General features: G+C 41.5%; 1 protein-coding gene across 6 annotated transcripts in view; it reads left to right on the plus strand.

The window, feature by feature from the left end:
• Nucleotides 1-25766, plus strand: part of HIPK1 (homeodomain interacting protein kinase 1) — a 54104-nt gene that overhangs the window by 12755 nt on the left and 15583 nt on the right. For all 6 annotated transcript variants that reach the window (XM_084853504.1, XM_084853506.1, XM_084853507.1 and 3 more), the window contains exons 2-10: nt 37-1114; nt 14045-14168; nt 17195-17314; nt 18728-18814; nt 20780-20964; nt 21716-21878; nt 22382-22604; nt 23470-23591; nt 24975-25109. In XM_084853504.1, coding sequence (XP_084709630.1) covers nt 37-1114; nt 14045-14168; nt 17195-17314; nt 18728-18814; nt 20780-20964; nt 21716-21878; nt 22382-22604; nt 23470-23591; nt 24975-25109 — 2237 coding nt within the window. The remainder of the gene's footprint in view (nt 1-36; nt 1115-14044; nt 14169-17194; nt 17315-18727; nt 18815-20779; nt 20965-21715; nt 21879-22381; nt 22605-23469; nt 23592-24974; nt 25110-25766) is intronic.

The following is a 25766-nucleotide window of genomic DNA, read 5'->3' on the forward strand; positions in this document are numbered from 1 at the left end:
TCCTTGGTTGTTGACTAGCTCTTTTTTCCTCTTCAGGTATGGCCTCACAGCTGCAGGTGTTCTCCCCTCCATCAGTATCTTCGAGTGCCTTCTGCAGTGCCAAGAAACTGAAAGTGGAGCCCTCTAGCTGGGATGTTTCAGGACAGAGTAACAGTGACGAGTATTACAGTCACAGCAAAAATCTCCCAGGTGCTCAAGGGCCAACAAGTTCCTCTCACCAGGTAGCAAACTTCAGCATCCCTGCTTATGATCAGAGCCTCCTTCTCCCCGCTCCTTCAGTTGAGCACATTGTGGTTACAGCAGCAGACAGCACAGGCAGCGGTGGAACAACATCCTTCCACAACAGCCAGGCCCTAACACACAGGGCTAACATTGCTTTACTGGAACCGTATCAAAAATGTGGATTAAAAAGGAAAAGTGAGGAGGTAGACAGCAACGGTAGCGTGCAAATAATTGAGGAACATCCACCTCTCATGCTGCAAAACAGACCTGCGGTGGGTGCTGCGGCCACTACCACCACTGTAACAACCAAAAGCAGTAGTTCTAGTGGTGAAGGGGATTACCAGCTGGTCCAACATGAAATTCTTTGTTCCATGACTAACAGCTATGAAGTCCTTGAGTTCTTGGGCCGAGGGACCTTTGGGCAGGTGGCAAAATGCTGGAAGCGCAGCACAAAAGAGATTGTAGCTATCAAAATCCTGAAAAACCACCCTTCTTATGCCAGGCAGGGGCAAATTGAAGTGAGCATCCTCTCTCGGCTGAGTAGCGAAAATGCTGATGAGTACAACTTTGTCCGCTCTTATGAGTGCTTTCAACACAAAAACCACACATGTCTGGTGTTTGAGATGCTGGAGCAAAACCTGTATGACTTCTTAAAACAGAACAAATTTAGCCCCTTGCCTCTGAAATATATTCGGCCAATTTTGCAACAGGTGGCCACTGCCTTGATGAAACTGAAAAGCCTGGGTCTAATACATGCTGACCTGAAGCCTGAGAACATCATGCTGGTTGATCCTGTGCGCCAGCCATACAGGGTGAAGGTCATTGACTTCGGCTCTGCTAGTCATGTATCAAAAGCAGTGTGTTCCACTTATCTGCAGTCACGCTATTATAGGTAAGTACTCATTTTATGTGTTCAAACACACCTTTTGTGTGGCATGTATCCTGTGCCTCTTGATGCATAAACTCTCTTCTGCTGAATCTTGTTAGCTGCTTTCAGCTTCTGCTCTTTCCCTGTTTTCCATTTGAGTTTTTAACTTTAATAGCAGCTCTTTCAAAACTTTTCAAAGACTGAAACATTTCTGTAAATAACTAAGCTACTAACATTGAGCACAAATTTAGAAGCCTGACTGCTGCTAGCTGACTGCAGACTTCAAGGAAAAACATTGTAATTTGACATTTGGAAGGTGACCTTTTCTGTATTTCTAGAATTTGTATGTGAACTTGGTGTACAATAGGACAAGAATCCCAAAGACCATGCAACTAGTTCTATGCTCCAAGGGCAGAGGGTTGGGTTTTTCTTGAGCAGTAGTGGCCTCTTCCACATGACTAACCCCTTTGAATTTAAAAAATAGCTTGGTATCTCTCTGGCCATGCTCAAGCCTATGGGTGCACCTAAAGTAGCTGTTCTGGGTTCTGGTGTATGGGTGTTAGTTCCTGTAAGCCACACTCTAGGTGTTAAAAAAATACATGGTACCTGGCCCGCAGTGTTTGGAAATGTAAATGTTTGTGCCAAGCACAGCAGGATTATCAGGCAGTTGTGACATACAAATGGGTATTCAGTGGAACTATATCTCCTTTTGAACGGAGCATTAAGTATCCAAGTTCTAAATGGCACATCTCCCCTCCTTTTTCAGGACAAGCCACCTGTGTGCACTCACTTTAGCATGGCTCGGCGTTGGGGATCTCAGGCTCATGTAGGCCTTGGCTGTTCCTTCCCATCATAGCCTAACAGAAAGCAGCTGTCTCAGGCTCTAAGAGAGGGAGAAGCAGAATAGTGCTTTGCATCATGATGGTAGGACAAAAAGAGGAGAGGGAGAGTAAGGAGTCAGCAGTGAAGCAAGGGTTGGAAGCTGTCTTTCAAATGCTGCTTGTAAGGCTTCTGTAGGTTTTAGCTTGCAACACAACATAGAAGAGACTGTGCTCCTAAATTTCTGTTGGCCAGATATTTGTTAGCTTTTTATTTCTTATGATTACAAAGCAGAGCAAGCTCCACCATACAAAATGACCAGCAATATTCCAAAGCAAATCATGGATTTCAAAACAGCCTAATACTAGTAACCTTGAAATCTGCAAACTGATTCCAATATTGAGTAAGCTTTACCAGTTTTAATTGAAAAATATTAATGGTTATCTGACCCTTTTGAATTCTTCAAAGGTAAGTTTTGTCATCTCACCACTTTCCAGGACTTCATTCTCTGATCTGGTGTGAGTTCTCAAACAGCCCTTCTCCTTTCCTTTGTAGCAATATGAAGGAGAATGGCAAATGGAAATGTAGATATGAGCACACTATAAACATCTCCATTAGCAATATGTGGTAGGAAAAGCAATCTGGATTAAAAACTGGGGATAGTCTCCCCCCCCCCCCCCAGTGTAAGCTGCCTGTGTGGTCATTTTGCCTTTAAGGCAAAAGAAAAACAGCCATTTGTGTAGCTTGATGTGAAGTAATCCAAAGGACTAGTAGTGGTAAATATTGATGTATCTGTTTCCTTGCAAAGAGGGCCCTGTTTAATGCAGCATGATGACAGCTAGTCTTGGTCTGCTTTCCTTAAGTTGAGGGTGCTGTTACAGTCTGTCTAGCTGTACATGAATCTTGGATTTGCCACTTGAATGCTCACAGGCACTACTTGCCTGAATCAAGGAAGATTGTTGACTACAGCATGATAGACTGTATTCAGCGAGTTGATGTGAGGAAAGCAAATATACCTCTGTCACTTGATTATGCTTGATAGCTATCTGGATGGTAGTTATGCCCCTAGTTTTAATTAAATCTTAGTTTTGCTAACTAAACATACTCTGAGATGGGACTGACATGAACTACAAATATCATCTTTGTGTCTCTGCCCATTCTATGTCGGTGCAGCAAGCCTCTTCCTCCAAAATCAGTCTGTTTGTCAATGTGGGCAAGAAGTGGGGGCTTGAATGAAAGCTAGTTCCAGGTGGGAGGCATCCGCTGCATCTGTGCTTGCTCTTCTACAGCCAAGTAAAATGCAAATCTTTGTCAGTCCCAGAATAAAGCATTGAGACTAATGCTATTAGTGCTTCCCTGTTCACAGCCACAGCTTCAAAGTGAGAAACCCAGCTGCTGCTTTTAGGGAGGAAACAAATTGTGTAACATTTGGGCCTCTGTCAAGAAGAGGGACCCAGCATGAAATCTCAGAACTGAAGTAGAGTCATCCTTGAGATCAGTGAAACCTTTTTTCCTTCTGCCCTGTATGGTGGCACTTGTGCATTCCTAGTTTGAGTAGGTCACTTGTGATCTACAATAACTTCCTTGACCTTCTGAGCAGAAGTTGGACTAGCACAGCCAGCAGCTCCTTGAAATTTGATTTCTAGTCCTGCTTAATGGAGACCTACAAATAACTGATGTTTGTATTTCTAAGTACTGGTTATCCTGCTTTGATAAGGCTTAATATATGTAAGAGTTGATGTTGAATTACCATTTGTATAGAAAAATTAGTGATGAGAGTTTTTGGCAACTTTTGAATTGGGAAGTTTTCCTATGCAAATTATTGTAATTTGCATAGGAAAATTTCCCAGTTCAAAATTTCCCAGAAATTAGGCTAATTTGCACAGGGAAATCTGGATTGGAAAATTCTTCTGATGCCCTAGAGAGTGATGTAGCATGTTTATTTTACTAGTATTTAGTAAACGTCAAAGTTTTAAAAAGTACCGTTAAGTGTTTGACCTCAAATATTTGAAGAAAAAAATTAAAGCACAGTTAATGTGATTTAACTGACATATTATTTAGAATTTTTTATTGGAATACTTGTCTATTGTCAATATTGTCATAATATTGTCTTTAGACAATCACATTTATTTCCCTTAAATTGTTTTAAAAACCCAAAGTTATTGAAAACACACTTAATGCATTTTAACAACCCAAAGAACTGTACATAATGTATTGACAAACACTCATCTAGTTCAGCAGAGTTCAACTGTCTTCCACCAAGGTTGTTGGGATGCCTTTGATTTTGCTGTCAATACTTATTTCCCGCTGAGAAATATCTGTATTTTGATGGCACACATGTATTCTCTCATAGACTCATTAAAGGTAATCACATTTATTGCAACTTTGAAATTGCCAAGCTTGCCTGCTATTGCATTTTTCAAGTGGCATCCAGTCATTGGCTTGGATCCAGATTCATGCTGGATCCACTGCAGTGTTGGAAGTGGATGTTCCCACCCCTCCTTCTCACAAAAGCTTTCCAGCCACCTGAATATGCTACACTCAAAGTTGGGACATGCTGCTGAGGGAGCGCAGATGCTTCCTTTTGCGGAAGGCCGATCCTGGATCCAACCAGTTGTTACTAATGAACTTCGGAAATCTGAAATTCTCCCACAGAAAAGGAAAGCACCGAAATCTCCCCATCTAGCCCTTAAATAAATTTTCAAGTCCTTCCATTTGCTTAAAGGTCTCATCTGGGTAATTCTGTAGGAACTCTGTATTCTGTATTACACAAATATAAGTTGTAGCATAACTCTTTTCACTTTAAATGGGGAGTACTTCATTTTGGGTATGAGGTTTATAAACCTCTTCAAAGTGATCTTGTAATCTGAAACAATGTTTCTCATTTCTGAGGATGTACTCTTGGTGCCAAAGAGGTTCATGAAGAAGTGATAGTATTTGAAAGTAGAGAAAGCAGAAAGTAACATGTTGTTGACCCAGTTTGCACAATCACTGTGGCTTGTTTAAGCCATGGCACATGCTGGCCACCATTTTCCAAATTGGCTGTCTGGCTTGTTTAAGGGGGAAACAACCCTCCAATAACCCAACAATAGGCCATGGGTTATTGGAGGGTTGTTTAAGCTGCAATGACTGTGCAAACAGCTATTACGTTTGAGGCTCCTGCAATCTTATGCCTAGGTGAAAGCTCCCTCGTGCCCATTTCCCCTTAGGGCTTCTGTGGGAAATTTCGCTGCCTTTGGTCTTTAGGTCAGAACCTTCTGACTTTAGGTCCTCCTTCCTCTCTAACGTTTTTGTGTGACTAGCACCCAAGACAAGTTACACTAAGGAAAGGGTCAAAGATGACCTTGCTTAATTACAGTGCATTGTCTTACCCTGTTTTGTGGGATCAGTTTCAGTTTTTGGAGCCTGAAGTTGTGGACAAGGTGCATGCATCTTTATGACCCATCACATGTTCTCTCAACGCCTGCCCTTCGTGGCTTATTCAGGCTAGCCGTGAGGGAGGGACCTGATAGATCAGAGAATGCTGAATGCATCACTGCATAATTGTGTAGTCCCTACTGCCTTGAAGGAAGCAGTGGTGCAACTAGTACTGAAAAAATTATCCCTGGTTCCAAAGGTCTATGCTAACTATCGTCATGTCACAAACACCAGATGATGCCAAATGATTTAGAGTGGGTAAAACAAAAAAGGAATTGTGAAGAGCTCCAAAAGGATCTCTCCAAACTGGGAGAATGGGCATCTAAATGGCAAATGCGGTTCAATGTAAGCAAGTGTAAAGTGATGCACATTGGGGCAAAAAATCCCAACTTCGATCTGAACTAGCGGTGACTGACCAAGAAAGAGATCTTAGTGTTGTAGTGGACAGCTTGATGAAAGTGTCAACCCGGTGTGCGGCTGCTGTAAAAAAAGCAAACTCCATGATAGGCATAATTAGAAAAGGGACTGAGAATAAAACTGCCAATATCATACAAATCTATGGTGCGACCACACTTGGAATACTGCGTCCAGTTCTGGTCACCACACCTAAAAAATACATTGTAGAGCTGGAAAAAGTGCAGAAAAGGGTAATTAAAATGATCAAGGGGCTGGAGCATCTCCACTGTGAGAGAAGGTTATGACAGCTGGGATTGTTTAGCTTGGAAAAAAGGAGAGTAAGGGGAGACATGATAGAGGTCTACAAAATTGGATTGGATGAGGGCTAATTAACGGAAGCTGAATCCATAGATAGAGGTCCTATGAGTTGGCAGTTCCCAAGTTTGGGAATTGCATTGTTTGCCTGTTCTGGATGGGGTTGCATTCCCTCTGAAGGAGCAGGTATGTAGTTTGGGGGTGTTCCAGTATCCATCTTTGTCACTGAAGGCCCAGGTGACCTCAGTGGCCTGGAGTGCTCATTACCATTGGTACACCAACTATGCCTGTTCCTGGATAGGGATATCCTGGCTATGGTGATCCATGCACTGGTAACCTCATGAGACTACTGTAATGTGCTCGATGTGGGGCTGCCCTTGTGCCTTGTTCAGAAGCTTCAGCTAGTGCAAAATATAGCAGCTAGGGTGCTTACTGGGACACCCAGCCATGCTCACATAACATCTGTGTTAAAAGAACTGCACTAGCTGCCTATTAGCTTCTGATTCATGTTCAAGGTTATGTTGTCATACAGAGCCCTAAACAACTTGGGACCAGGATATCTAGCAGACTGCCTCCCCTTATATATACCCAGCCAACCTTTAGATGTCAGAGATCTTGCCAGTCATTCCAAAATTAATGGAATGTCTCCACACAATACCTCGACGGTGGACCTTCTCATTAGCAGCGCCCACCCTCTGGAAAACCCTCCGCTGTGTGGTTCAGGACGTAGAAAGTGTGGCAACTTTCAAACGTTTCCTGGAAATGCACTTGTTCACCCAGGCTTTTCCCGGCTTGTAATTAAATTAATCATGCTGCTCCATCCTAACTGCTCTTTGTATTTCTCTTATTGTAATTGGAATTGTTTTTAATACTGTATTTTAAATATGATTTAATTATATGTAAACTGCTTAGGGATTTTATTACATTTAGCGATATATAACTATCATAAATAAATAGGCCTAAAGTAAATGGCAGAAAATGAATATGGACATATAGAAGTGATTAATAAGACTTCATAGACGTGTTTGCCATGGGGAGGTATTTAACCAGTAACCTTCCACAATGTATTGTATCTGTGACCCAGTTACATTGTGTCATAAATACACAGTGGGAACTTGTACTGTGTTTTAAAGAACCCAAGCTTCAGCTTCTCAAGGGGAGAGTGCCACTCTTATGTATTAATGTAAGAAACTCCTGTATTCTTTTGGTTGGCCTAATAAAGGTGTTACATTAATATGTATTTTGGAATTCTGTACTCTGGAAGATCTAAGCAGTGTTAATGGTGTCAGAATTGTCATAAACAGTTGGCAGGGAGGACACATAGTTCTTGTGCATTGTCTTGGGAGAAGATGCAGGGTGGCTGCTTGACTTCTGCAACTCTGTCATTGCTAACTCTGAATCTTATTTTGTGGAAGGTTAAATAAAACAATGACTTCAGAATTTTAAGTTCATGTGCGTCATGTGGCTCTGAACATAGCCTGAATTGGTTCCTTTGAATGCTTCATATCAGAGTTTCTGCTGCAGACATTCTTCATTTGAAGAAGCCTGAGATATGGTCATTAAACTGCTATGCAAATCTGAAGTGCCAGTCAGTCTCAGACTCTAGTTGTAAAAAAGAAGAAAAAAGAAAAAGCCCAGATGAAAACAGGCTGCAAAGCTGACATTTTAGAAGTAACCGAAGATTAGAGATTGAAGGGACTACTGCATCATTATGCCCAGTTCCATTTTTCCTGACCAAGATTAGTCCCTGTAATTCTGCTCACTACATACCACAAGCAAATGGCTCAGAATGACTGAGAAGAATCTGGCTAAGCCATGTAGTTCTGGTAAAAGGCTGCTTCACTTACGTCACTGAGTTGGTGCTTTCTGTTCTGTAACCTTCTTGATATGTTGCATATCTTGTGGTGTAGATTTGTGCCTATTGGAAGTCCAAGTGCCACATACTTGGTGTGAGAGCAGCTTTGCCAAGGATTTTGCTCTATAAAAAGCCAGTTTGTTAAGGAAAGTGGTACTAAATTGATGTCACTGCTCCTGTCCCTCATTGACAGGGAGCAGACTGAATAACATGTCTCTATGTAGCATTTGCAATCTACTTGACTTGCCATACGCTTCAAGCCTCTGCAGTGTTGAAAAACCTATAGGAGTTTTGGAAGAGTTGAAGAGAGCACATGATTGTGACATTATATTATACATATTCCTTCTCCAAAACAGGATTCATTCTAGTTTACCAGAACCTCATTTTTAGCGTGTGTGTGTATATATATAGAACGGACTAAGTATTTGTATTAGGATTTGCTAACATGCTTGAAGAAGGTAGTAGGCAGCATTGTTTCCCACACTGGGATTACAGTTAAGAAGGATAGACATTATTAATAAAGGCTAGCTTTGTGTTGTGGTAGGGTGTATTTACATATACCCTTTTGGCACAGGAGTTAACAAGTATTCCATCACTAATTAGTTCATATTGTGCTTCTGTTTCTTGCAGAAGTAATTAGTCCTGATTCATCCTAAGTTTCTGAAACACTTCATGGCACTCACATTAGTGCATTTAAGTTCTACATATATGAACGATGGGTTGGATCCAGATTGAAACTCCTCCTCGTGGTCACACTATGGAGGGGGTGGGAAGTGGAGAGGTAAAGTTTAGTGAGAGGTTTGAGTGGAGCTAGTGAGAATAGTTTTGCCTAGAAAAACTACTAAGCTCAACCAATGTGAAAAGTTCTTCCTGGCATGGGGCGGGGGGATACTTAAGGCCCTCCAGATGTTTGGCCTACAACTCCCATCAGCTCTAGCCAGCACAGTCAGTGGTGACGTATCATGGGAGTTGTAGGCCAAAACATTTGGAGGACTGCGAGTTGCCCACCCCTGCTGCATAAGATCTCATTCCCAGCCCTTAACTAGAAGAAAGTTATCTCTCTAATTTCAGGTTTAATATCTTAATTTCTGATAAGAAAAGTTCTGCCTGCTAGGTCTTTTTGGACAGGAAATGGCAATGTTTCATATGTAAAATCCTCTAAAGCAGTCTTGCAGAACACCAGGCAATTCTGTGGTTCCATTCCCTCTGTGATGAAACCCCCGAACCCCAATGCAAACAGAAGAGGTTTCCTTTCTTCCCTGCTTGTTATCTCTTGGCTTTACAAATCACTTTCACGTGAAAATATTTTATTCCTTCTTTAGGCCTATGGAAATAATAAAATGCAGCTGGTTACATGAGCAATAATTATTTAAGGTAAATAGAGGAATTTAATGTCATCCTACATAGTATGATGGCTCAGACTCCAGTGGATTGATGGCTACTGCTCTCCTTTCTGCTGTTGGGTTGGCATTGTATCATCAAATTATTCATGGTTATTTTGTTAGTCATCTTTATGTGTTTGCTGGGAAAACACACATTGTTATAGGACATTTTGCAAGACTGTTAAACCTACAGTGTTTTGTGTTTGTTTTGTTATTGAGGGCATAATACTTCACTCCAGTGATATGGTGATAAAATACCTGTGCCACGTTTGAGAGGCAGTGTAGTTCAGTAGATATTGTGTTTGGGCATTGGTTCAAATCCTTCCTCTGCATATAACTTACTGAGAGGCTTTAGGAAAATCACTGGTTCTCAAGTTTTGGTTGCACATCTCTCAAAGGAAAATAATGGGCTGTATCCAAGGTTTGTCCTACTTAGAGTAGATCCATTGAAATGAATGGGACTTAGGTTAGACTAACATTGGATATAACCCAGTAGTAATATACACCATAACATTGTGAGACAGACCAATTATATCACGTTTCCTGTGCAAAATATTCTAGAAATGTCATGTAATTCACCCACTACTTCAGTTCTGTCTGTTCGTTTCTTCTTGTACCAGTCTGTTGGTTTTGGCAGAAGAGGTATAGTCTAAAACAGGGGGAGGCAGTCTGGTGCTCTTCAGCATGTTTGGAGTACAACTCCCATCAGCTTTAGCCAGCATGGCCAATGGTTGGATTATCAGAATTGTAGTTCAAAACATGTAGGACACTGGGTTGGCTACTCCTGATCTAAAAGGTCAGTAATAAACTGTATATGGGGAACCTACAATCTTTCACCAATGCATCTTTCTTTGTCCTAAAAACAGCATGAGGAAGAGGCCCTCCTTTCCCCTGCTTAATGGGGACATAAGTACCTTTGGGATGTCAGCAGCTATTATACTTCTCACCTTAATCTTAGACCCATTTGTATGCCTAGCAACTAGCATATCTCCTTTTAAGAAAATGGGGGAAGTCTGCCATGTCTGGAACGAAGGGTTGAGGAAAAAATGCAGGGATGAACTAATGCAGATCTCTGGGCATGCAGAGATGAACTAAATCTAGCATAGGCACTGTCTGAAAAGCAACTGAGTGACAGTGCAAGAACTGAGGATTGTATTATCCAAGAGTTGGAGAATTTGCTGGGGTACACCTAAATAGGTCTCAAAAGAGGGGAAGGAGGCAGCTAAGATAAGAGTACAAATGAGGCAGCAGGCAGCGATTACGATCCGTTGGGACTGAGCAAAGAAACTCCGGAAAGAAATATGGAGTTGGACGAAGAGGTTGTTTCTGATGCTCAACTACAATATATATTTATGACCACAATTCTATAAATGTTCCTTCCATTTGGTGGACAGTCTTGCTAGTGATTAATAATACAGTAGACAGTGGATTTGCTTTCAAGTGGCCAATTCTCAGCCAGGCCAAGCTATTGCCATAAGCATTGAACAGGCTATATGAGATCAACTATTTTAATGAATTGCATGCCAAACTGGTCAGGACATTCTCTTGCTATGACACTTTTAAAGCAGTAACAAGCCCAATCTAGTACCTGGTTGCTGAGAAGCAATTCCCACTGAATCCAGTAGAACTTACTCCCAAGTAAGAGTGTTTTAGTTTGCAACCAAAAGCTAATGGTACTGAAAGGCTGTGATCATATGCCCACTGGCCTGGAAGAAAACCCCATAGAACATAATAGGACATATCTCGGAGGTAGGCTTAGGTTTGAACTGTATGTCTTGTCAGGCCACACTAAGTGAACCCTTTGAAAGGAAGACTGCACTGTACCAGTGTTACGGAAGCTAGTATGTGCATTACTGTTCCCGTCTGAATAAAGAAGATTCAGAAACTTTGGGATAATGGTATCAGTTTTGACAAACTCCACAGGGATAGTAATGTAAGTGTATTGCTGCAAAAACAACAAAGAGCCCTGAGGTACCTTAAAGGCTTGTTATGGCATAAACATTTGTTGGCCAAAGCCCTCTTTATCAGATGGCACACATTATCAGGGGTGCCACAATGTTTTAAAGACCACAAGACTGTTAGTTAGTTCATTCATTCATTCATTCATCCATCCATTCCATTCCATTCCATTCCATTCCATTCCTTAACCGCCCAATAGCTGAAGCTCCCTGGGTGGTTCTCAAGAATTAAAATCAAAAGGTACAGCATAAAACAATCATAGAATCAAAGAATAGTAGAGTTGGAAGGGGCCTACAAAGCCATCGAGTCCAACCCCCTGCTCAGTGCAGGAATCCAAGCCAGAGCATCCCTGACAAATGGCTGTCCAGCCTCATCTTGAATGCCTTCAGTGTGGGAGAGCTCACTACCTCCCTAGGTAATTGGTTCCATTGTCGTATTGCTCTACAGTCAGGAAGTTTCTCCTGATGTTCAACCGGAATCTGGCTTCCTTTAACTTGAGCCCATTATTCCGTGTCCTGCATTCTGGGATGATCGAGAAGGGATTCTGGCCTTCCTCTCTGTGACAACCTTTCAAGTACTTGAAGAGTGCTATCATATCTCCCCTCAGTCTTCTCTTCTCAAGGCTAAACATGCCCAGTTCTTTCAGTCTCTCTTTATAAGGCTTTGTTTCCAGTCCCCTGATCATCTTTGTTGCCCTCCTCTGAACCCTCTCCAGTTTGTCTGCATCCTTCTTAAAATGTGGTGCCCAGAACTGGACACAGTACTCCAGATGAGGCCTAACCAGTGCTGAGTAGACGGGAACTAGTACTTCCCAGGATTTGAAAGCTGTGCTTCTATTAATGCAGCCCAAAATAGCATTTGCCTTTTTTGCAGCCACATCACATTGTTGGCTCATTTTCAGCTTGTGATCGACAACAATTCCAAGATCCTCCTTGCTTGTAGTGTTGTTGAGCCACATATCCCCCATCTCGGAACTGTGCATTTGGTTTCTTTTTCCTAGGTGCAGAACTTGGCATTTATCCCTATTAAATTTCATTCTGTTTTCTGCCCAGCGCTCCAGTCTATCCAGATCACTTTGAATTTTGTTTCTGTCTTCCAAAGTATTAGCTATCCCGCCCAGTTTTGTGTCATCTGCAAATTTGATCATCATTCTCTGCACCACCTCCTCCAAGTCATTAATACAAATGTTGAAGAGCACTGGGCCCAGGACTGAGCCCTGTGGTACCCCGCTTGTTACTTCTCCCCAGTTTGAGAAGATCCCATTGATAAGCACTCTTTGAATCTGATTCTGTAGCCAACTGTGGATCCACCGGCTCATTTTTTCACCTAGCCCACCTTGAGCTAGTTTGCTCATCAGGATATCATGGGGCACTTTGTCAAAACCTTTGCAGAAGTCAAGGTATATTATGTCCACAGCATTACCACAGTCCACAAGGGAGGTTACTTGATCAAAAAAATGAGATCAGATTCATCTGGCAGGATTTGTCCTTGACAAATCTATGTTGGCTTTGAGTCATCACTGCATTGTTCTCAAGGTGCTTACAGAGGGATTGCTTTATCATCTGCTCCAGAATTTCCCCAGGGATTGATGTCAGACTGACTGGTCTGTAGTTCCCAGGTTCCTCCTTTTTGCCCTTTTTGAAGACAGGGACAACATTAGCCCTCCTCCAGTCATCTGGCACTTCCCTCGTTCTCCATGATTTCTCAAAGATAATAGACAGCGGTTCTGAGAGTTCTTCTGCCAGTTCCTTTATTACTCTAGGATGCAGTTCATCTGGCCCTGGAGATTTGAACTCATTAAAAGTAATTAGGTGTTCCTTGACCATATGCCTATCGATCTCAAGCTGCAATTCTCCCCCTTCAGCCTGTACTTCGCCTTTGCCAGGGGGCCATAGACCCTCTTTTGGGAGAAGACTGAGCCAAAGTAGGAATTGAGCACTTCTGCCTTTTCTTTGTCATCTCTTATTTTGCCATCCTTATTTAATAGCTGAACAACCATTTCTTTCCTCTGTCTTTTACTATGTAGCTGAAGAAAGCCTTTTTGTTGCTTTTAGCATCCCTCGCTAACCTCAGCTCATTCTCAGCTTTAGCCTTCCTGACACCATCCCTGCAATTCTGTGCTACCTGCCTGTACTCTTCCTTTGTTGCTTGGCCTTCTTTCCACTTCCTATATGTGTCCTTTTTTGTTTCCAGGTCATCTCTAAGCTTTTTGTGGAGCCAGTATAAAACATGAATGCTTAAAACTGCAGTATAAAAGTATAACCAGAATAAAACCTAGCAGCAATGCAGAGATTTAAAATACAGATTCAGAACAGCAGAGTTAAAAGACTAGAATGCTAAAATGTGGGAAAATAAAAAGGTCTTCACCTGGTGCCAGAAAGAGCACGGCGTAGGTGCCAGGCAAACTTCTCTAGGGAGCTCATTCCACAGCCAAGGTGCACAGCAGAAAAGGCCGTCTTTCAGGTAGCAATCCTCCTCACTTCCTTTGGTAGGGGCTCTGGCAGAAGCACTCCTGAAGATGATCTTAGGGTCAGGGCAGGTACATATGGGAGGAGCCGATCCTTCAGATAATCTGGCCCCAAGCTGCTTAGGGCTTTGAATGTTAATACCAGCACCAGTTGCTTTTGCTATGAGTTTTACTCATTTTTCTTTGGAAGAAATGCTGATTTACTATAGAAAACACAAGGCTGTAAATTTGATCATCTACAATCTTTTACTTTGTGCTCAAGCCAGTGGTACTTGTGAAATGGTTAGTATGTTCTGACTGCAGACTCACTGAATACTAAACAAGTGGAACTGCATGTTTTGCAGAGCCCCTGAAATCATCCTGGGTTTGCCATTTTGTGAAGCTATTGATATGTGGTCACTGGGCTGTGTGATAGCTGAGCTGTTTCTTGGTTGGCCTCTCTACCCAGGAGCTTCAGAATATGATCAGGTAAGTGTGTGCTGGTGTTTGCACAATTTTCACTAAAAACGGAATCCATATTTCAGTCTGATTTTAAGATCACTTCAACACAGGCATGGGGAGCCTTTGGCCTATGGAGGTTTCTCATCTGACCAGTTGGAGGTCTTCTTCCCAAAGTGCCCCCCCCCCCCCCGGGCACCATCTCCTCTCTGTGGGGATTCCTCTTTGTGCAGCACTGCTGGGGGAGAGGAATGCACACTGTTATCTCTGATCACTGATGCAGGGCATCCCAAATCAGGATCCAAAAGAGGCACCCAACTTAGCCAGCACCTAAAGGAGCTGCTTCTCCAAGTGCTGGCCAAGTCCCTTTTTCTCTGCAGAGAGAGGCACAGAGTTCTGTGTCTCTCGCTGTACGGAGAAAAGTAAAATGGGGCAGGGTGGGGATGGATGACATCAGTGGAGAGGAGGGGCTTTGGGCTGGGTCATCATCTGGCTGCTGGATTGGCTGGGGGGGGGCAATCCAGCCCCCAGACCAAAAAAAGTTCCCCACTCCAGCTTTAGCTCTTCATAAAGTATGTCCCAATTTAGCTGTACTCCTCTTATCACAAAGGTGCTCTGAGCTGATTTTGTGGTATTTAAGCTCACAGTTCTGAGCAGCCTGACTAAGGAATAAGTGCCATTGAAGTCAGTAGGATTTTTTTTCAGAGTATATACTGTTAGAATTGCACTGCATTGCAATTGCAGTTGAGTTAAATATGGACTGTCTAATTAACGAGCACAGGACAATTGCTCTGGAGAACACCAGATTGGATTTAATCAATTGTCCTAGTGTTCTCAGACTGATAAATCTGGATTGATAAATATAGACCAATAAATATTGACCAATAAAGCAAGTGTTTTTAAATGCTGACAGGTGTATCCCCCTCTCCCAGCCCTGGTGCAGCACACCCCTACTTCAAGCAGAAAGCTGTTAGCAGCACAACTCTGAGCTGAAGGAGTGTGGGACATGGTTATCCTCTATCGCTGTTTGTGGCCTGAATTAGTGCTGCTGCTAGCTGTCTCCACTTGAGATGACCATATGCACACTTTCAGGCAGTTGCAGTTGCTCAAAGAAACAGTTCTGGGGAGGGGGGCAATGTCATGTCCCTCTTGGTGTGACAAGCCCAGTGAGAGCTCCTCATGACAAGCCCTCAACCATGCTCAATTTTTGTACACAACAGGAATTCAGCATGACCAAGAGACAGAAGTTCAGTGCAGTCCTGTGTAGATCTACTCAGATGTAAGCCCCATTGAATTCAATGGGACTTACTCTCGGGCCAGTGCATATACGGTTACAGCCTTCGGGCGCAATCTAATGCATCTTTAGACAGAGAAATGGCTGACTGGGAATTGCTGGGAGTTGTAGGACTTTTTTCTGTCTAAAAATGCTTAGGATTGTACCCTTAATCAGCCATTGTTAGACACATTCATACATAGGGGCGTATTCAATGTTAGTTGTATTCAATAATCTAACTTAAGTCCCATTTATTTCTGTTAGTTGGACTAACATTGGATACAACCCATAATACCATGCTTTCATGTGTATCTCTGTTCCTTATTTTTTTGAGCTGCAAATATTCAACTTCTCTAAAACATTTTCCTTTATATACAGCTGCTTTTCAAAGGTTGGTCTGAAGGCTGATTCACATACACTTTATCCATATTGATGTAGGGGGAAAATATGTAACACATGTATAGTGTCATGAGTGAGGTTTGTGCATATGGCCTTTTTCACAAGGTTTTGGGTTTTTTTATGTTGGGAATTGCTGCCAGTCATCTTTCCTGACAAGTGTACAGACACTATATACACATTTCCCTCCTTACACCCACAAACACCCTTGTTGGTTAAATGTCATTTGTGAAGTAGCCTTAAAATTAATGTTTTGCAGCACTTACATATGCTGAATTTATGTATTCTCAGCACTGTTAACTTTTCAAGAGGAAAAGTATAGAACTATTACAACTGAGACAGAAAAGAACTGAGGAACAGCAAGATAGTTTCCTTTATACATAATTAAACATGGGTAGTTCTGAAACTCGTGTTTCAGGCCCTCCAGATGTTTTGGCTTACAATTCTCATCATCCCTCACCATTGGCTATGCTGGCTAAGGCTGATGAGAGTGGTAGGTGAAAATCTCTGGAGGCCTACAAGTTGCCCATCTCTATTCTAGTGGCTAGCATATAGGATTTTCTAGAGCCCATAGTTGCTTTGGGTGTTGTTGTTGCGGGACAACCAAATCTTTAAAAGACCGAAGTGCTAGGACATTTTAAGAGACTAAGTGGTGATGGGAAAATGTTTTGCCATTTTTATGTTTTATTCATTATAATTGGAATGAATGTCTTTGGAAGTGCTTGGCCCCACTACATATGCCTGAAGCGTTTTGATAGATTATGGTGTTTATTGCATCTTTGATATCCTGGGTCCAGGCCAGAAATTAGTTTAACTTAACCAGAAACTGGGAATCTGAACCAAAATATGGTTGGAGCTGAATAATTCAGCATCTCTATCCGTAGACAACATCATGAATATGTATGAAGTATACTGTGTTGCAATGATTTCAGCACATCATGACAAAACATGGAGCATTGACCTAGTTGCCCTGTCAATGATGTCCTGTAAACACTTTTCACGCCTTTTTGAACTCCCCAGAAAAATCACAGATTGTTTTTTAAAGGGCATGAAAATATTCATGAAAACCATCCCCTTGTTTTGGCTCAGGTCTAATTTGTGTAGCATTTTAATAAACTGGGAATTTGACAAGTAAATGTGTGATCTATACGCTTCCAATTGAGATGCATTTGGAACAATCACTGCAGAAAAATTATATTTAACAACAAGGTGCCTAGATTTGTAAAGGAAACTACTTTGCTTCAACACAGAAATCTATTCTGTGAATATTGCCTGAGGCTATTTAAAAACAATCTTTCCTCCCTTTCTTTCCTTCTTCTTGAAGTACATTTAACTATCAATGCAGCTGCTGGCCTCATCATATGTATCTTTTTTTTTCCTGTTACAGATTCGTTACATTTCACAAACTCAAGGACTTCCAGCAGAGTATCTTCTGAGTGCAGGAACGAAAACAAGCAGGTTTTTTAACAGAGACCCAAACTTGGGATACCCACTGTGGAGGCTAAAGGTTTCTCTTTTTCTTTAGAAATTCAATTTGTTGTTTGAGAGTAGCACTCACAGCTTACTTAGGGGAGGGGGGGAAATTCCAGTTGTTACATGTCTTGATTGTTACATGTCTTGATTGTCAATTTGATGGTGTCAGTTCTTCCATTTTTATTTTGAAATTAGTAGAGGTAACTGCCTAACAATAGTACCTGAGTGTTGAATCCAACACAAGATAGCACCTTATGAAGGGATGTATCAGCAGCTGAGGATCAGGAATATAAAAATTTCTGACCTTTAAGAATTTACAAAAAACATTTACTTGAGTGTGTGCTATTTGTAATCCCCTTAAATAAGTGAAAGAGGCCTAAACAGTCCCCCTGTTTGCATGATCACCATGGCTTAAACAAGCCATGGTGGCTTGTTTAAGCCATGGTGCATGCCAGTGTGTGCCAGACGCCATTTGCCTAATTACCAGCCTGGGCGCAGTTTGTCATGTCATCTGAACCCAACAATATGACATGCTGCCTGGGTTCAGATGACACGAGAAGCTGCACCTGGGCGGGTAATTAGGGAAATGGCACCCAGCATGCATCACAGTTTAAACAAGCCACTGTGGAACAGGAAGCTCTTGTGGGAGGGGTAGGAAGGAATAGGATAAGAGGGCCAGGTTTATTCCCCCTCCTCTATCATACAGTTCTATTATTGTTCTGATAAATGTGCTTCTTCTCTGGATATATCCAGTGAATCAGGCCCAATAAATAGAGCTCCTTCAACTCTTGGTGCTGATGGGGGTCAAAAGGGGGACTGAACTGGACTTTAAAAAATACCATAGTTTGCTAGTATTTGTTTAACTGAGAGTTTTTGGAAACTAACTCATTTGGGAGTTTACAATAGTTATATCAATAGAAGGCTGAAAGAATTACATTTGTGCCACCTACAAAACGAATGAACGGTAACAGTATTTTAGAAAATTTAAGGCATCAAAATTAGTTTTGAGGAAAAGAGTCAGCTAAAACCTTTTTTTGGTGCACTCTCTCTGTGTGTGTGTGTGTGTGTGTGTGTGTGTGTGTATTACTCTCTGAAAGTGCCTTTTGTATTTGCCAGTTACTTCTGCCCTTGTAAAGCCATTCTAGTGATTTAAAACATGCTTTCAGGATCTGAACTCTTCAGAAACCATCTGAAGTTTGTATTAGGCTTGCCTTGTGAAATACTTGATAATTTTCTCAGTTCGTTTGTATTTGTCCTTGAGAACATTAATATAGCACTGACTCATTTTCACAAGCTTAGGTAGCAAGGTTATGATGGCCTATCACTTCTGCTTTATAGGGCATTCCATTTGTTAGCAGCTGATTGCTTGTTGACTTAGCTTTACTTTTATTGCAAAAAATATTAAAACCTTGTTAGAGTTGGTTGTAACCTGTATTTTATTTGATAGACTCCAGAGGAACATGAGTTGGAGACAGGAATAAAATCAAAGGAGGCTCGGAAATACATTTTCAACTGTCTGGATGATATGGCGCAGGTGAGTTGTCAGAACATAATAAAGTACAAGCATAATAATCAAGAGCAGAAGTATTTTACCCTTGCTTTATTTTGTTTTATTTTATTTATTACATTTCTATACTACCCAATAGTTGAAGCTCTCTGAGCGGTTCACAACAATTAAAACCATAAACTACAGCACAATAAAATACAATATAAAAGTTTGAAACTGCAGTATAAAATAAAAATAATAACCAAATAAAAGCTAGCAGCAGTGCAAAGATTTGAAAGTACCAGATTTAAAACAGAAACTGAAATGCCTAGGAAAATAAAAAAGAGCACAAGTAGGTGCCAAAAAGAGCACAATGTAGGCTCCGGGTGAGCCTCTTTGGGAAGTTCATTTCACAACTGGGGTGCCACAGTAGAAAAGGCCCTCTTCTTAGTGGCCACCCACCTCACTCCCTTTGATGGGGGTTCCCAGAGAAGGACAGCTGAAGATGATCTTAGGGTCCAGACAGATGTATATGGGAAGAGATAGTCTTTCAGGTAACCTGGCCCCCATGTCGTTTACAATTCCTGTTAACAATCTTGCTGCCCTATTTGGGACCAGCTGAAGTTTCCGGGCCATCCCCACATATAAAACATTGCAGTAATTCAGATGAGAGGTTATCAGAGTATGAATAAATGTAGCTAGGCTATCTCTGTTCAGATAAGGGCATAGTTGGTATATCAGCCTAAGCTGATAAAAAGTGCTCCGTGCCACCAAGTCCACTCTGCCTCTAGTGACAATGCTGGATCGAAGAGCACCCCCAAACAATGAACCTGATCCTTAGTGCAGACTCCTCCAGAACAGGTTGAACATCATTTAGCTGGGCAGATGAACCACCCACTAACAGTACCTCTGTCTTGTCCAGATTGAGACTCAGTTTATTGGCCCTCATCCAATCCATTACTGCATCTAGGCACTGGTTCAGAATGCCAACTGCCTCACCTGGCTTTGATGAAAAGGGGAGATAGAGCTGGGTGCCACCCACATATTGGTGACACCTCAGTCCATATCTCCGGATAACCTCCCGCAGCATTTCATGTAGATGTTGAACAGCATGAGGGATAAAATAGAATCCTGTGGCACCCCATGGTGTAACTGCCAAGGGACAGAGCAATAATCCCCTATCACTGCCTTCTGGGACTGGCCAACCAAGTAGGATTAGAACCACTGCAGTGCAGTGCCGCCAGCTCCAAACCAGATAGCCTATCCAGAAGAATACTGTGGTCGATGGTATTGAAAGCTGAGACGTCCAAGACAATCAACAGAGTTGTACTCCCTCTGTCCCAGCAGAGGTTATCCCACAGGGTGGCCAAGGCAGTTTCCATTCCAAAACCAGGCCTGAAGCCTGATTGAAATGGATCGAGATAATTAGTTTCATTCAAGAGTGCCCAGAATTGGCCAGGAACCACCCGCTCCAGCACCTTGCCCAGGAAGGGGATATTAGCAACCGGGGTATAGCTGATAACATCTTCTGGGTCCACATTAGGCTTTTTCAGGAGTGGCCTGATAACTGCCTCCTTTAAAGTGGCTGGCAGCACTTCCTCTCTCAAGGAGGAGTTGACAACCTCCTGGGCCCAGCCTGACATCCCCTCCCTTTCCGTAGGAGTTAGTTATGTGGCCCCCTCCACTCTACCCCTTTGGGGAATTAAGGCTGCGGTCCTGTGCACACTTTGCCTGGGAGTAAGCGCCATTGAACTCAGTGCATCTTATTTCTGAGTAAACATACTTAGGATTGCATCCTAAGTTCACTAGACTTTTCTTGCTCCTGAAATAGTATGGCAGCATCCATATATTAGGAAAAAAAGAGGTGGGATGAGATTCTGAAGCTAAAGTGGAATTAAATCTGCATTTAGAGAGCATAAAATAAAGCCACTTTTTCCATCCAGTACTTTTTTTGCTATAAAGTGAATGGTTTTGCAACAGTGAAAGATCTAGTTCTAACTTCCCCCCCACAAGGTAAATATGTCTACAGACTTGGAGGGAACAGATATGTTGGCAGAGAAGGCTGACCGAAGAGAATACATAGATTTGTTGAAGAAAATGTTGACAATTGATGCAGATAAGAGAATTACTCCGCTGAAGACTTTGAACCATCCTTTTGTGACAATGAACCATCTTCTGGATTTCCCACACAGCAACCAGTGAGTTTGTGGCACAGATGCATGAAACAATGTCCATTATTAAAAGTTATTAGGATAAATAAATTTTAAAAGCATATAGAAGCTTTCCTATGAAAAGTTCACATTTGAACAAAATAAATTCAGTTAGAACAAAATTGATGAAAGGAGTAATCCTATGGCCCCTAGACATTGTCTGAGGGGTCATAGCATATTGGGTATTTATTCCCCCTTCCAAGGTTGGAGACCACACTCTGACCTCGAAAGGGGGAGTCGGAGTTGCAGCCCCCCCCCCGATTGTGTCTGAAATCAAAGGAATTCCCCAACAGTGGTTTTAGTATAACACTCTTTAGAGGGGCTCACAAAGTATTGTCATGGTGACTGTTCACTCTCCTTTCTATCCCAGCCTTATATCACCGTCTTTGATTTCTTATAGACCGAGAAACCTTATATGGGGTGGAGAGAGGAGAGGAAGGAATAGGAGGTGGTAGTGCATGATTGTCAGCAAGTTTAAAAATTTGCAACTTACTAGAAGCATGTGGCTACGTAAATATATCTAGGATTAGCTGGTACTTAGTGCTGCTTGAATCTTGTGATTGTGGCACTCACAGTCATGTGGGCCCACGTTACAATAGATTGCAGAAGCATAGCATGTGCACCCTAAAAAGGTTTGATAGCTGCTGATTCACAGCGAGACAAATATGTCTTTTTGACAATTCATCAAACAGATTAACATTTCTGGCTAAGGTGTCTTTTAATGGTTACTCTGTTTCAGTGTGAAATCCTGCTTTCAGAACATGGAGATTTGCAAGCGAAGAGTTAACATGTATGACACAGTTAATCAAATAAAGAGCCCATTCACAACACATGTCGCACCGAACACAAGCACAAACCTTACCATGAGTTTCAACAACCAACTTAATACTGTGCACCATCAGGTAATCAGTGCTGTTTTCTTTCTTTTGAAGAGCAAAAACAAAATAAATTGTTTTTATCATTCCCTGGAGTAAGCTACATTCTCCTTAGTAAGCCACACTCTGTTTTCAGTAGCTGCAGTGAACATCATCTGAAATCAGTACAATATTTAATGGGCAGTTGCAGCTGTACTGTAACTGTCTATGAGTTCCAGATCCCATTCAAGGTATTGAAGGACCTTTAAAGCCCTTTATGTCCTAGGACCTCTTAGAGCAGGTTTTCCTGTATGATTTGCCGTCAACTCTATGTGTAGCCAATTAGCTGTTTAACTCTAAGCAGATAATCAGCTTTTGAGGTCATGGTGGTGGTGAAAATATGTCAGGGATGTTGAAGGTCTGGCTTAAGTGACTGGCAAGCCTGAAGCTTTCTACTCTGGCTTGTATATTGGTTTTGTTGTTTTTCAAATGCTTGAGAGAGGTTTTAATAAACAAAATGTACTAATGGTAGATTTTCTTCTATTTTTCAGGCTAGCGTTTTAGCTTCCAATTCTACAGCTGCTGCTACTCTGTCTCTGGCAAATTCAGATGTTTCACTGCTGAATTATCAGTCTGCTCTGTACCCATCATCTGCAGCACCTGTTGCTGGCGTGGCACAGCAGAGTGTTTCCTTACAGCCTGGAACGACACAGATCTGTACCCAAACAGACCCATTTCAGCAAACCTTCATTGTGTGTCCTCCAGCCTTTCAAAGTAAGTGTATTATGTGTATTGGGATCTTTACATGCCAGCTACACAACGAATATATTGTAGTTCAAAGATTTTACGACATCTGTGCAACTACGGTATAAATGTGACATTTGTGTTGTTTTAAAAAAAGATCACGGTAAATCTCAGCATGGTGCCCTGTATATACATTAAAATCTGAAAACCATAGATTTGGAAATAAATAGAACAGGTAAAATTAGGATGAGATGGGATCACATGTGAATGTGCAGCTGAGCAACTAACCTCGGGTATGCTCATTTCAGGCTATGTGGAAAAATATCCGTGCAACCCAGGATGATTTGGGAGTTGCCAGGGGTAAACCTGGATTGTCTCCTATAGAGCTGGGTTTTAGGAATGCCAGTATCATGCACCTTTTCACCGTAGCCAAGTGTAGTGCGAACCACTGTTTCCTTCATGGGTATTGAAAACAATCCTTTCTTGCTGGTGTACTGCTAACTTTACAGTGCAATCCTGTACTTGGCTATTCAGAAATAAACCTCATAAAGTTTAATGAGACTCACTCCCAGTGAAGTGTGTATGTGTAAGATTGCAAACTTATTGAAGCAACCTTATTGATGATGAATCTGGGATCACATTCACAACCTTTTTACAACACACATGCAATTGAGTAAATTTAATCACCGTGGCCTTCAGGTAGAAAGAAGTAAAAGTCCAAAGTTGACTTCATTGGAAGCTGTATCTGTGAAATTACCATTCTAATTCTGTTATAAGGAGTAATACAACTGCATTGTAGGTTCTTTATGCTTTCTTTGATGGTAATTTGGCTCTGCAAAATACTTGGATAGCTAGAGAAGTAGATTCACCATGAACTTTCCTTTATTCCTTACAGCTGGTCTTCAGGCAACCACTAAGCATTCTGGGTTCCCTGTAAGGATGGACAATGCTGTTCCAATTGTGCCGCAGGCACCAGCAGCTCAGCCGTTACAGATCCAGTCAGGAGTTCTCACACAGGTAAAAAGTCAGGGCATAAAGTGTCATAGGTATCTTTGGATAATATTCTTGGTGTGTTCTGGATTGAAATTGGGAAACAGAAATTCCTGATTCTTTTAAGTCATTGGCAGAGTCCTGTCTACCAACGCTGAAGAAAAAATAACAGAACATGGATGCTAGCCTTTTTTTTTAATCTAATCACTGCTCTGCTTTAAAGGTTTGGCCACTATACATGGACCAAATATTGTCCAAGACCAAAATGATAGGTAGTTTTCATTTACAGGTACAGATCTACTATTGTGCCTATAGCTGAATATGTTCACAACTGATAGTCTGTATGGAAATCAGGTGTGTGTGTATAACGGTTAATGTGAGAGATACCAATAACAGTAAAAGATTGTATATTGTCATGTTTAGTTTAAGCCATTTCCTTTTTCCACCCCCATCCCCCTTCACAACAGGAGTACTTGTTACACCTTTATTGTTGTCTTTTGGGAGGTTGATTTGAGAAAACGAAAGATTACTAAAATAATTAAGGCTTCTGTTTACCACTTTGGTACTCTAAATCCATTTTGTAGTGTGAGATGAAAAACAAAAGGAGTTTCTGCTTCCAGAAAAACTTGTATTGTGCTAAATTTCATATTTTATAATTGGAGTGTTTGTTCCAGAACAGAAGATCCTGAAATCCTAATAGTTTACATAAATTACTTGCTAACACAATTTCATGGTCTTTGCAATGGAGCTTGCGTTACATCATTGCAAGCACTGTTCAGGTCAGGCATGATTAATTTAATTTAAAAGATGTGCAATAACTTGTTCCTTTTTAATTTGTATTGTGGAAGGCATTTGAAAGCACTCGAACTAGCACAACACAAACTACATACTCTATTTTATATACATGCAACAAAGAAATGGCTCTTATTTTCTAGCAAGCCGAAAGTTTTAAGCTTTTTCATTGCGGAGATGTTTAATACAATTATAGTGATCACTGAATCGCTCTGAATTTTAATTTTTTTTTTTAAAGAAAGGCAGTGGGAAGGCAGTTACTGCTTTTTTTAAATGTCAAAATGCTGAAATGCTGGTTTAACAATCTGACACTTCCAATAAGCCATTTTAGGGAGTGTTTCTGTTTCCAAGCCTTCCCTATCCTAGTTTAGGATTCATGAGTAAGATTTGTTTGGAGTGTACTAAACACAAAAGCTTATTCATTGATATACAGGAGTACTTAGTATTGCTGCATACAAGAGATACTGAATTAAGTTGGTAGAAGAGCATATTGATTTTTCAGTATCTATGAATTCTGCAAGCCATTCAAAAGCACCGCTAGTATCCTTGGGAAGAAAGCCTTTCTGGCCCTGTTGCCTCAGTACATTTGTTTCACTCACTGCCTAATCTACATTTCAGGGAAGCTGTACACCACTAATGGTAGCAACTCTTCATCCTCAAGTAGCCACCATCACGCCGCAGTATGCGGTACCCTTTACTCTGAACTGCGCAGCCGGCCGGCCAGCGCTAGTAGAACAGACGGCTGCAGTACTGGTAATTGCCTCCCTTGATTGTGTTCACTAACGGAGTTTTTGTTTTAACTTAGACTTGCAGAGGGCATGGAAGCATGTGCCATCTTGTGGCTGTGTTCTTGCTACATCTTAATGTCTCGTTGTTTTTCCTCCCCAACATTGCTGAAGCACTGTCTGACTCTGATGTTTAGTGTTGCTCTGTAAAGAATCCAGATCCATTGACTGTTGTTCTTTACTAGCCTAGTATGCTGATCAAGCTCTTCTCCTAGTCTGAGAAGAGTGGTAATTGTATTTCTTCTTTTCTTTACTCTCCTATCTTTTTAATGTTTTATTGATTGAAAACAAAGGGGATGGCTCTTAGGCTGACTCTGCCACAGGTACCTGGGTAGTCATAATTTGACAAGTTTAGCTTTTTTTTTTTTTTTTTTTAGCTTCTTCGCATGTAGAAATGTTTCAGGCACTGAAAGCCTCTAGTATTGGCAAATGCTTTATTAATTTATGGCTTTAACAATCCAGATTTCTTAACCTCCATTGAACAATGATGACCCCAATTCTCCCTGGCCTTCCATTACCTCTGACCAATCATTGACAGTGTGCATCATCCTCAGAGAGATGTTGCTTTCCACCAATGCTTTTAGTTCTTTTTGCATCTTTTTTTAATCTTGGTTGAGATTAAAGG

This window comes from Heloderma suspectum, chromosome 4 (genome assembly GCF_057233095.1).
Source record: "Heloderma suspectum isolate Gila_16-S chromosome 4, 16-S_ref, whole genome shotgun sequence".
NCBI classification, from domain to species: Eukaryota; Metazoa; Chordata; class Lepidosauria; order Squamata; family Helodermatidae; genus Heloderma; species Heloderma suspectum.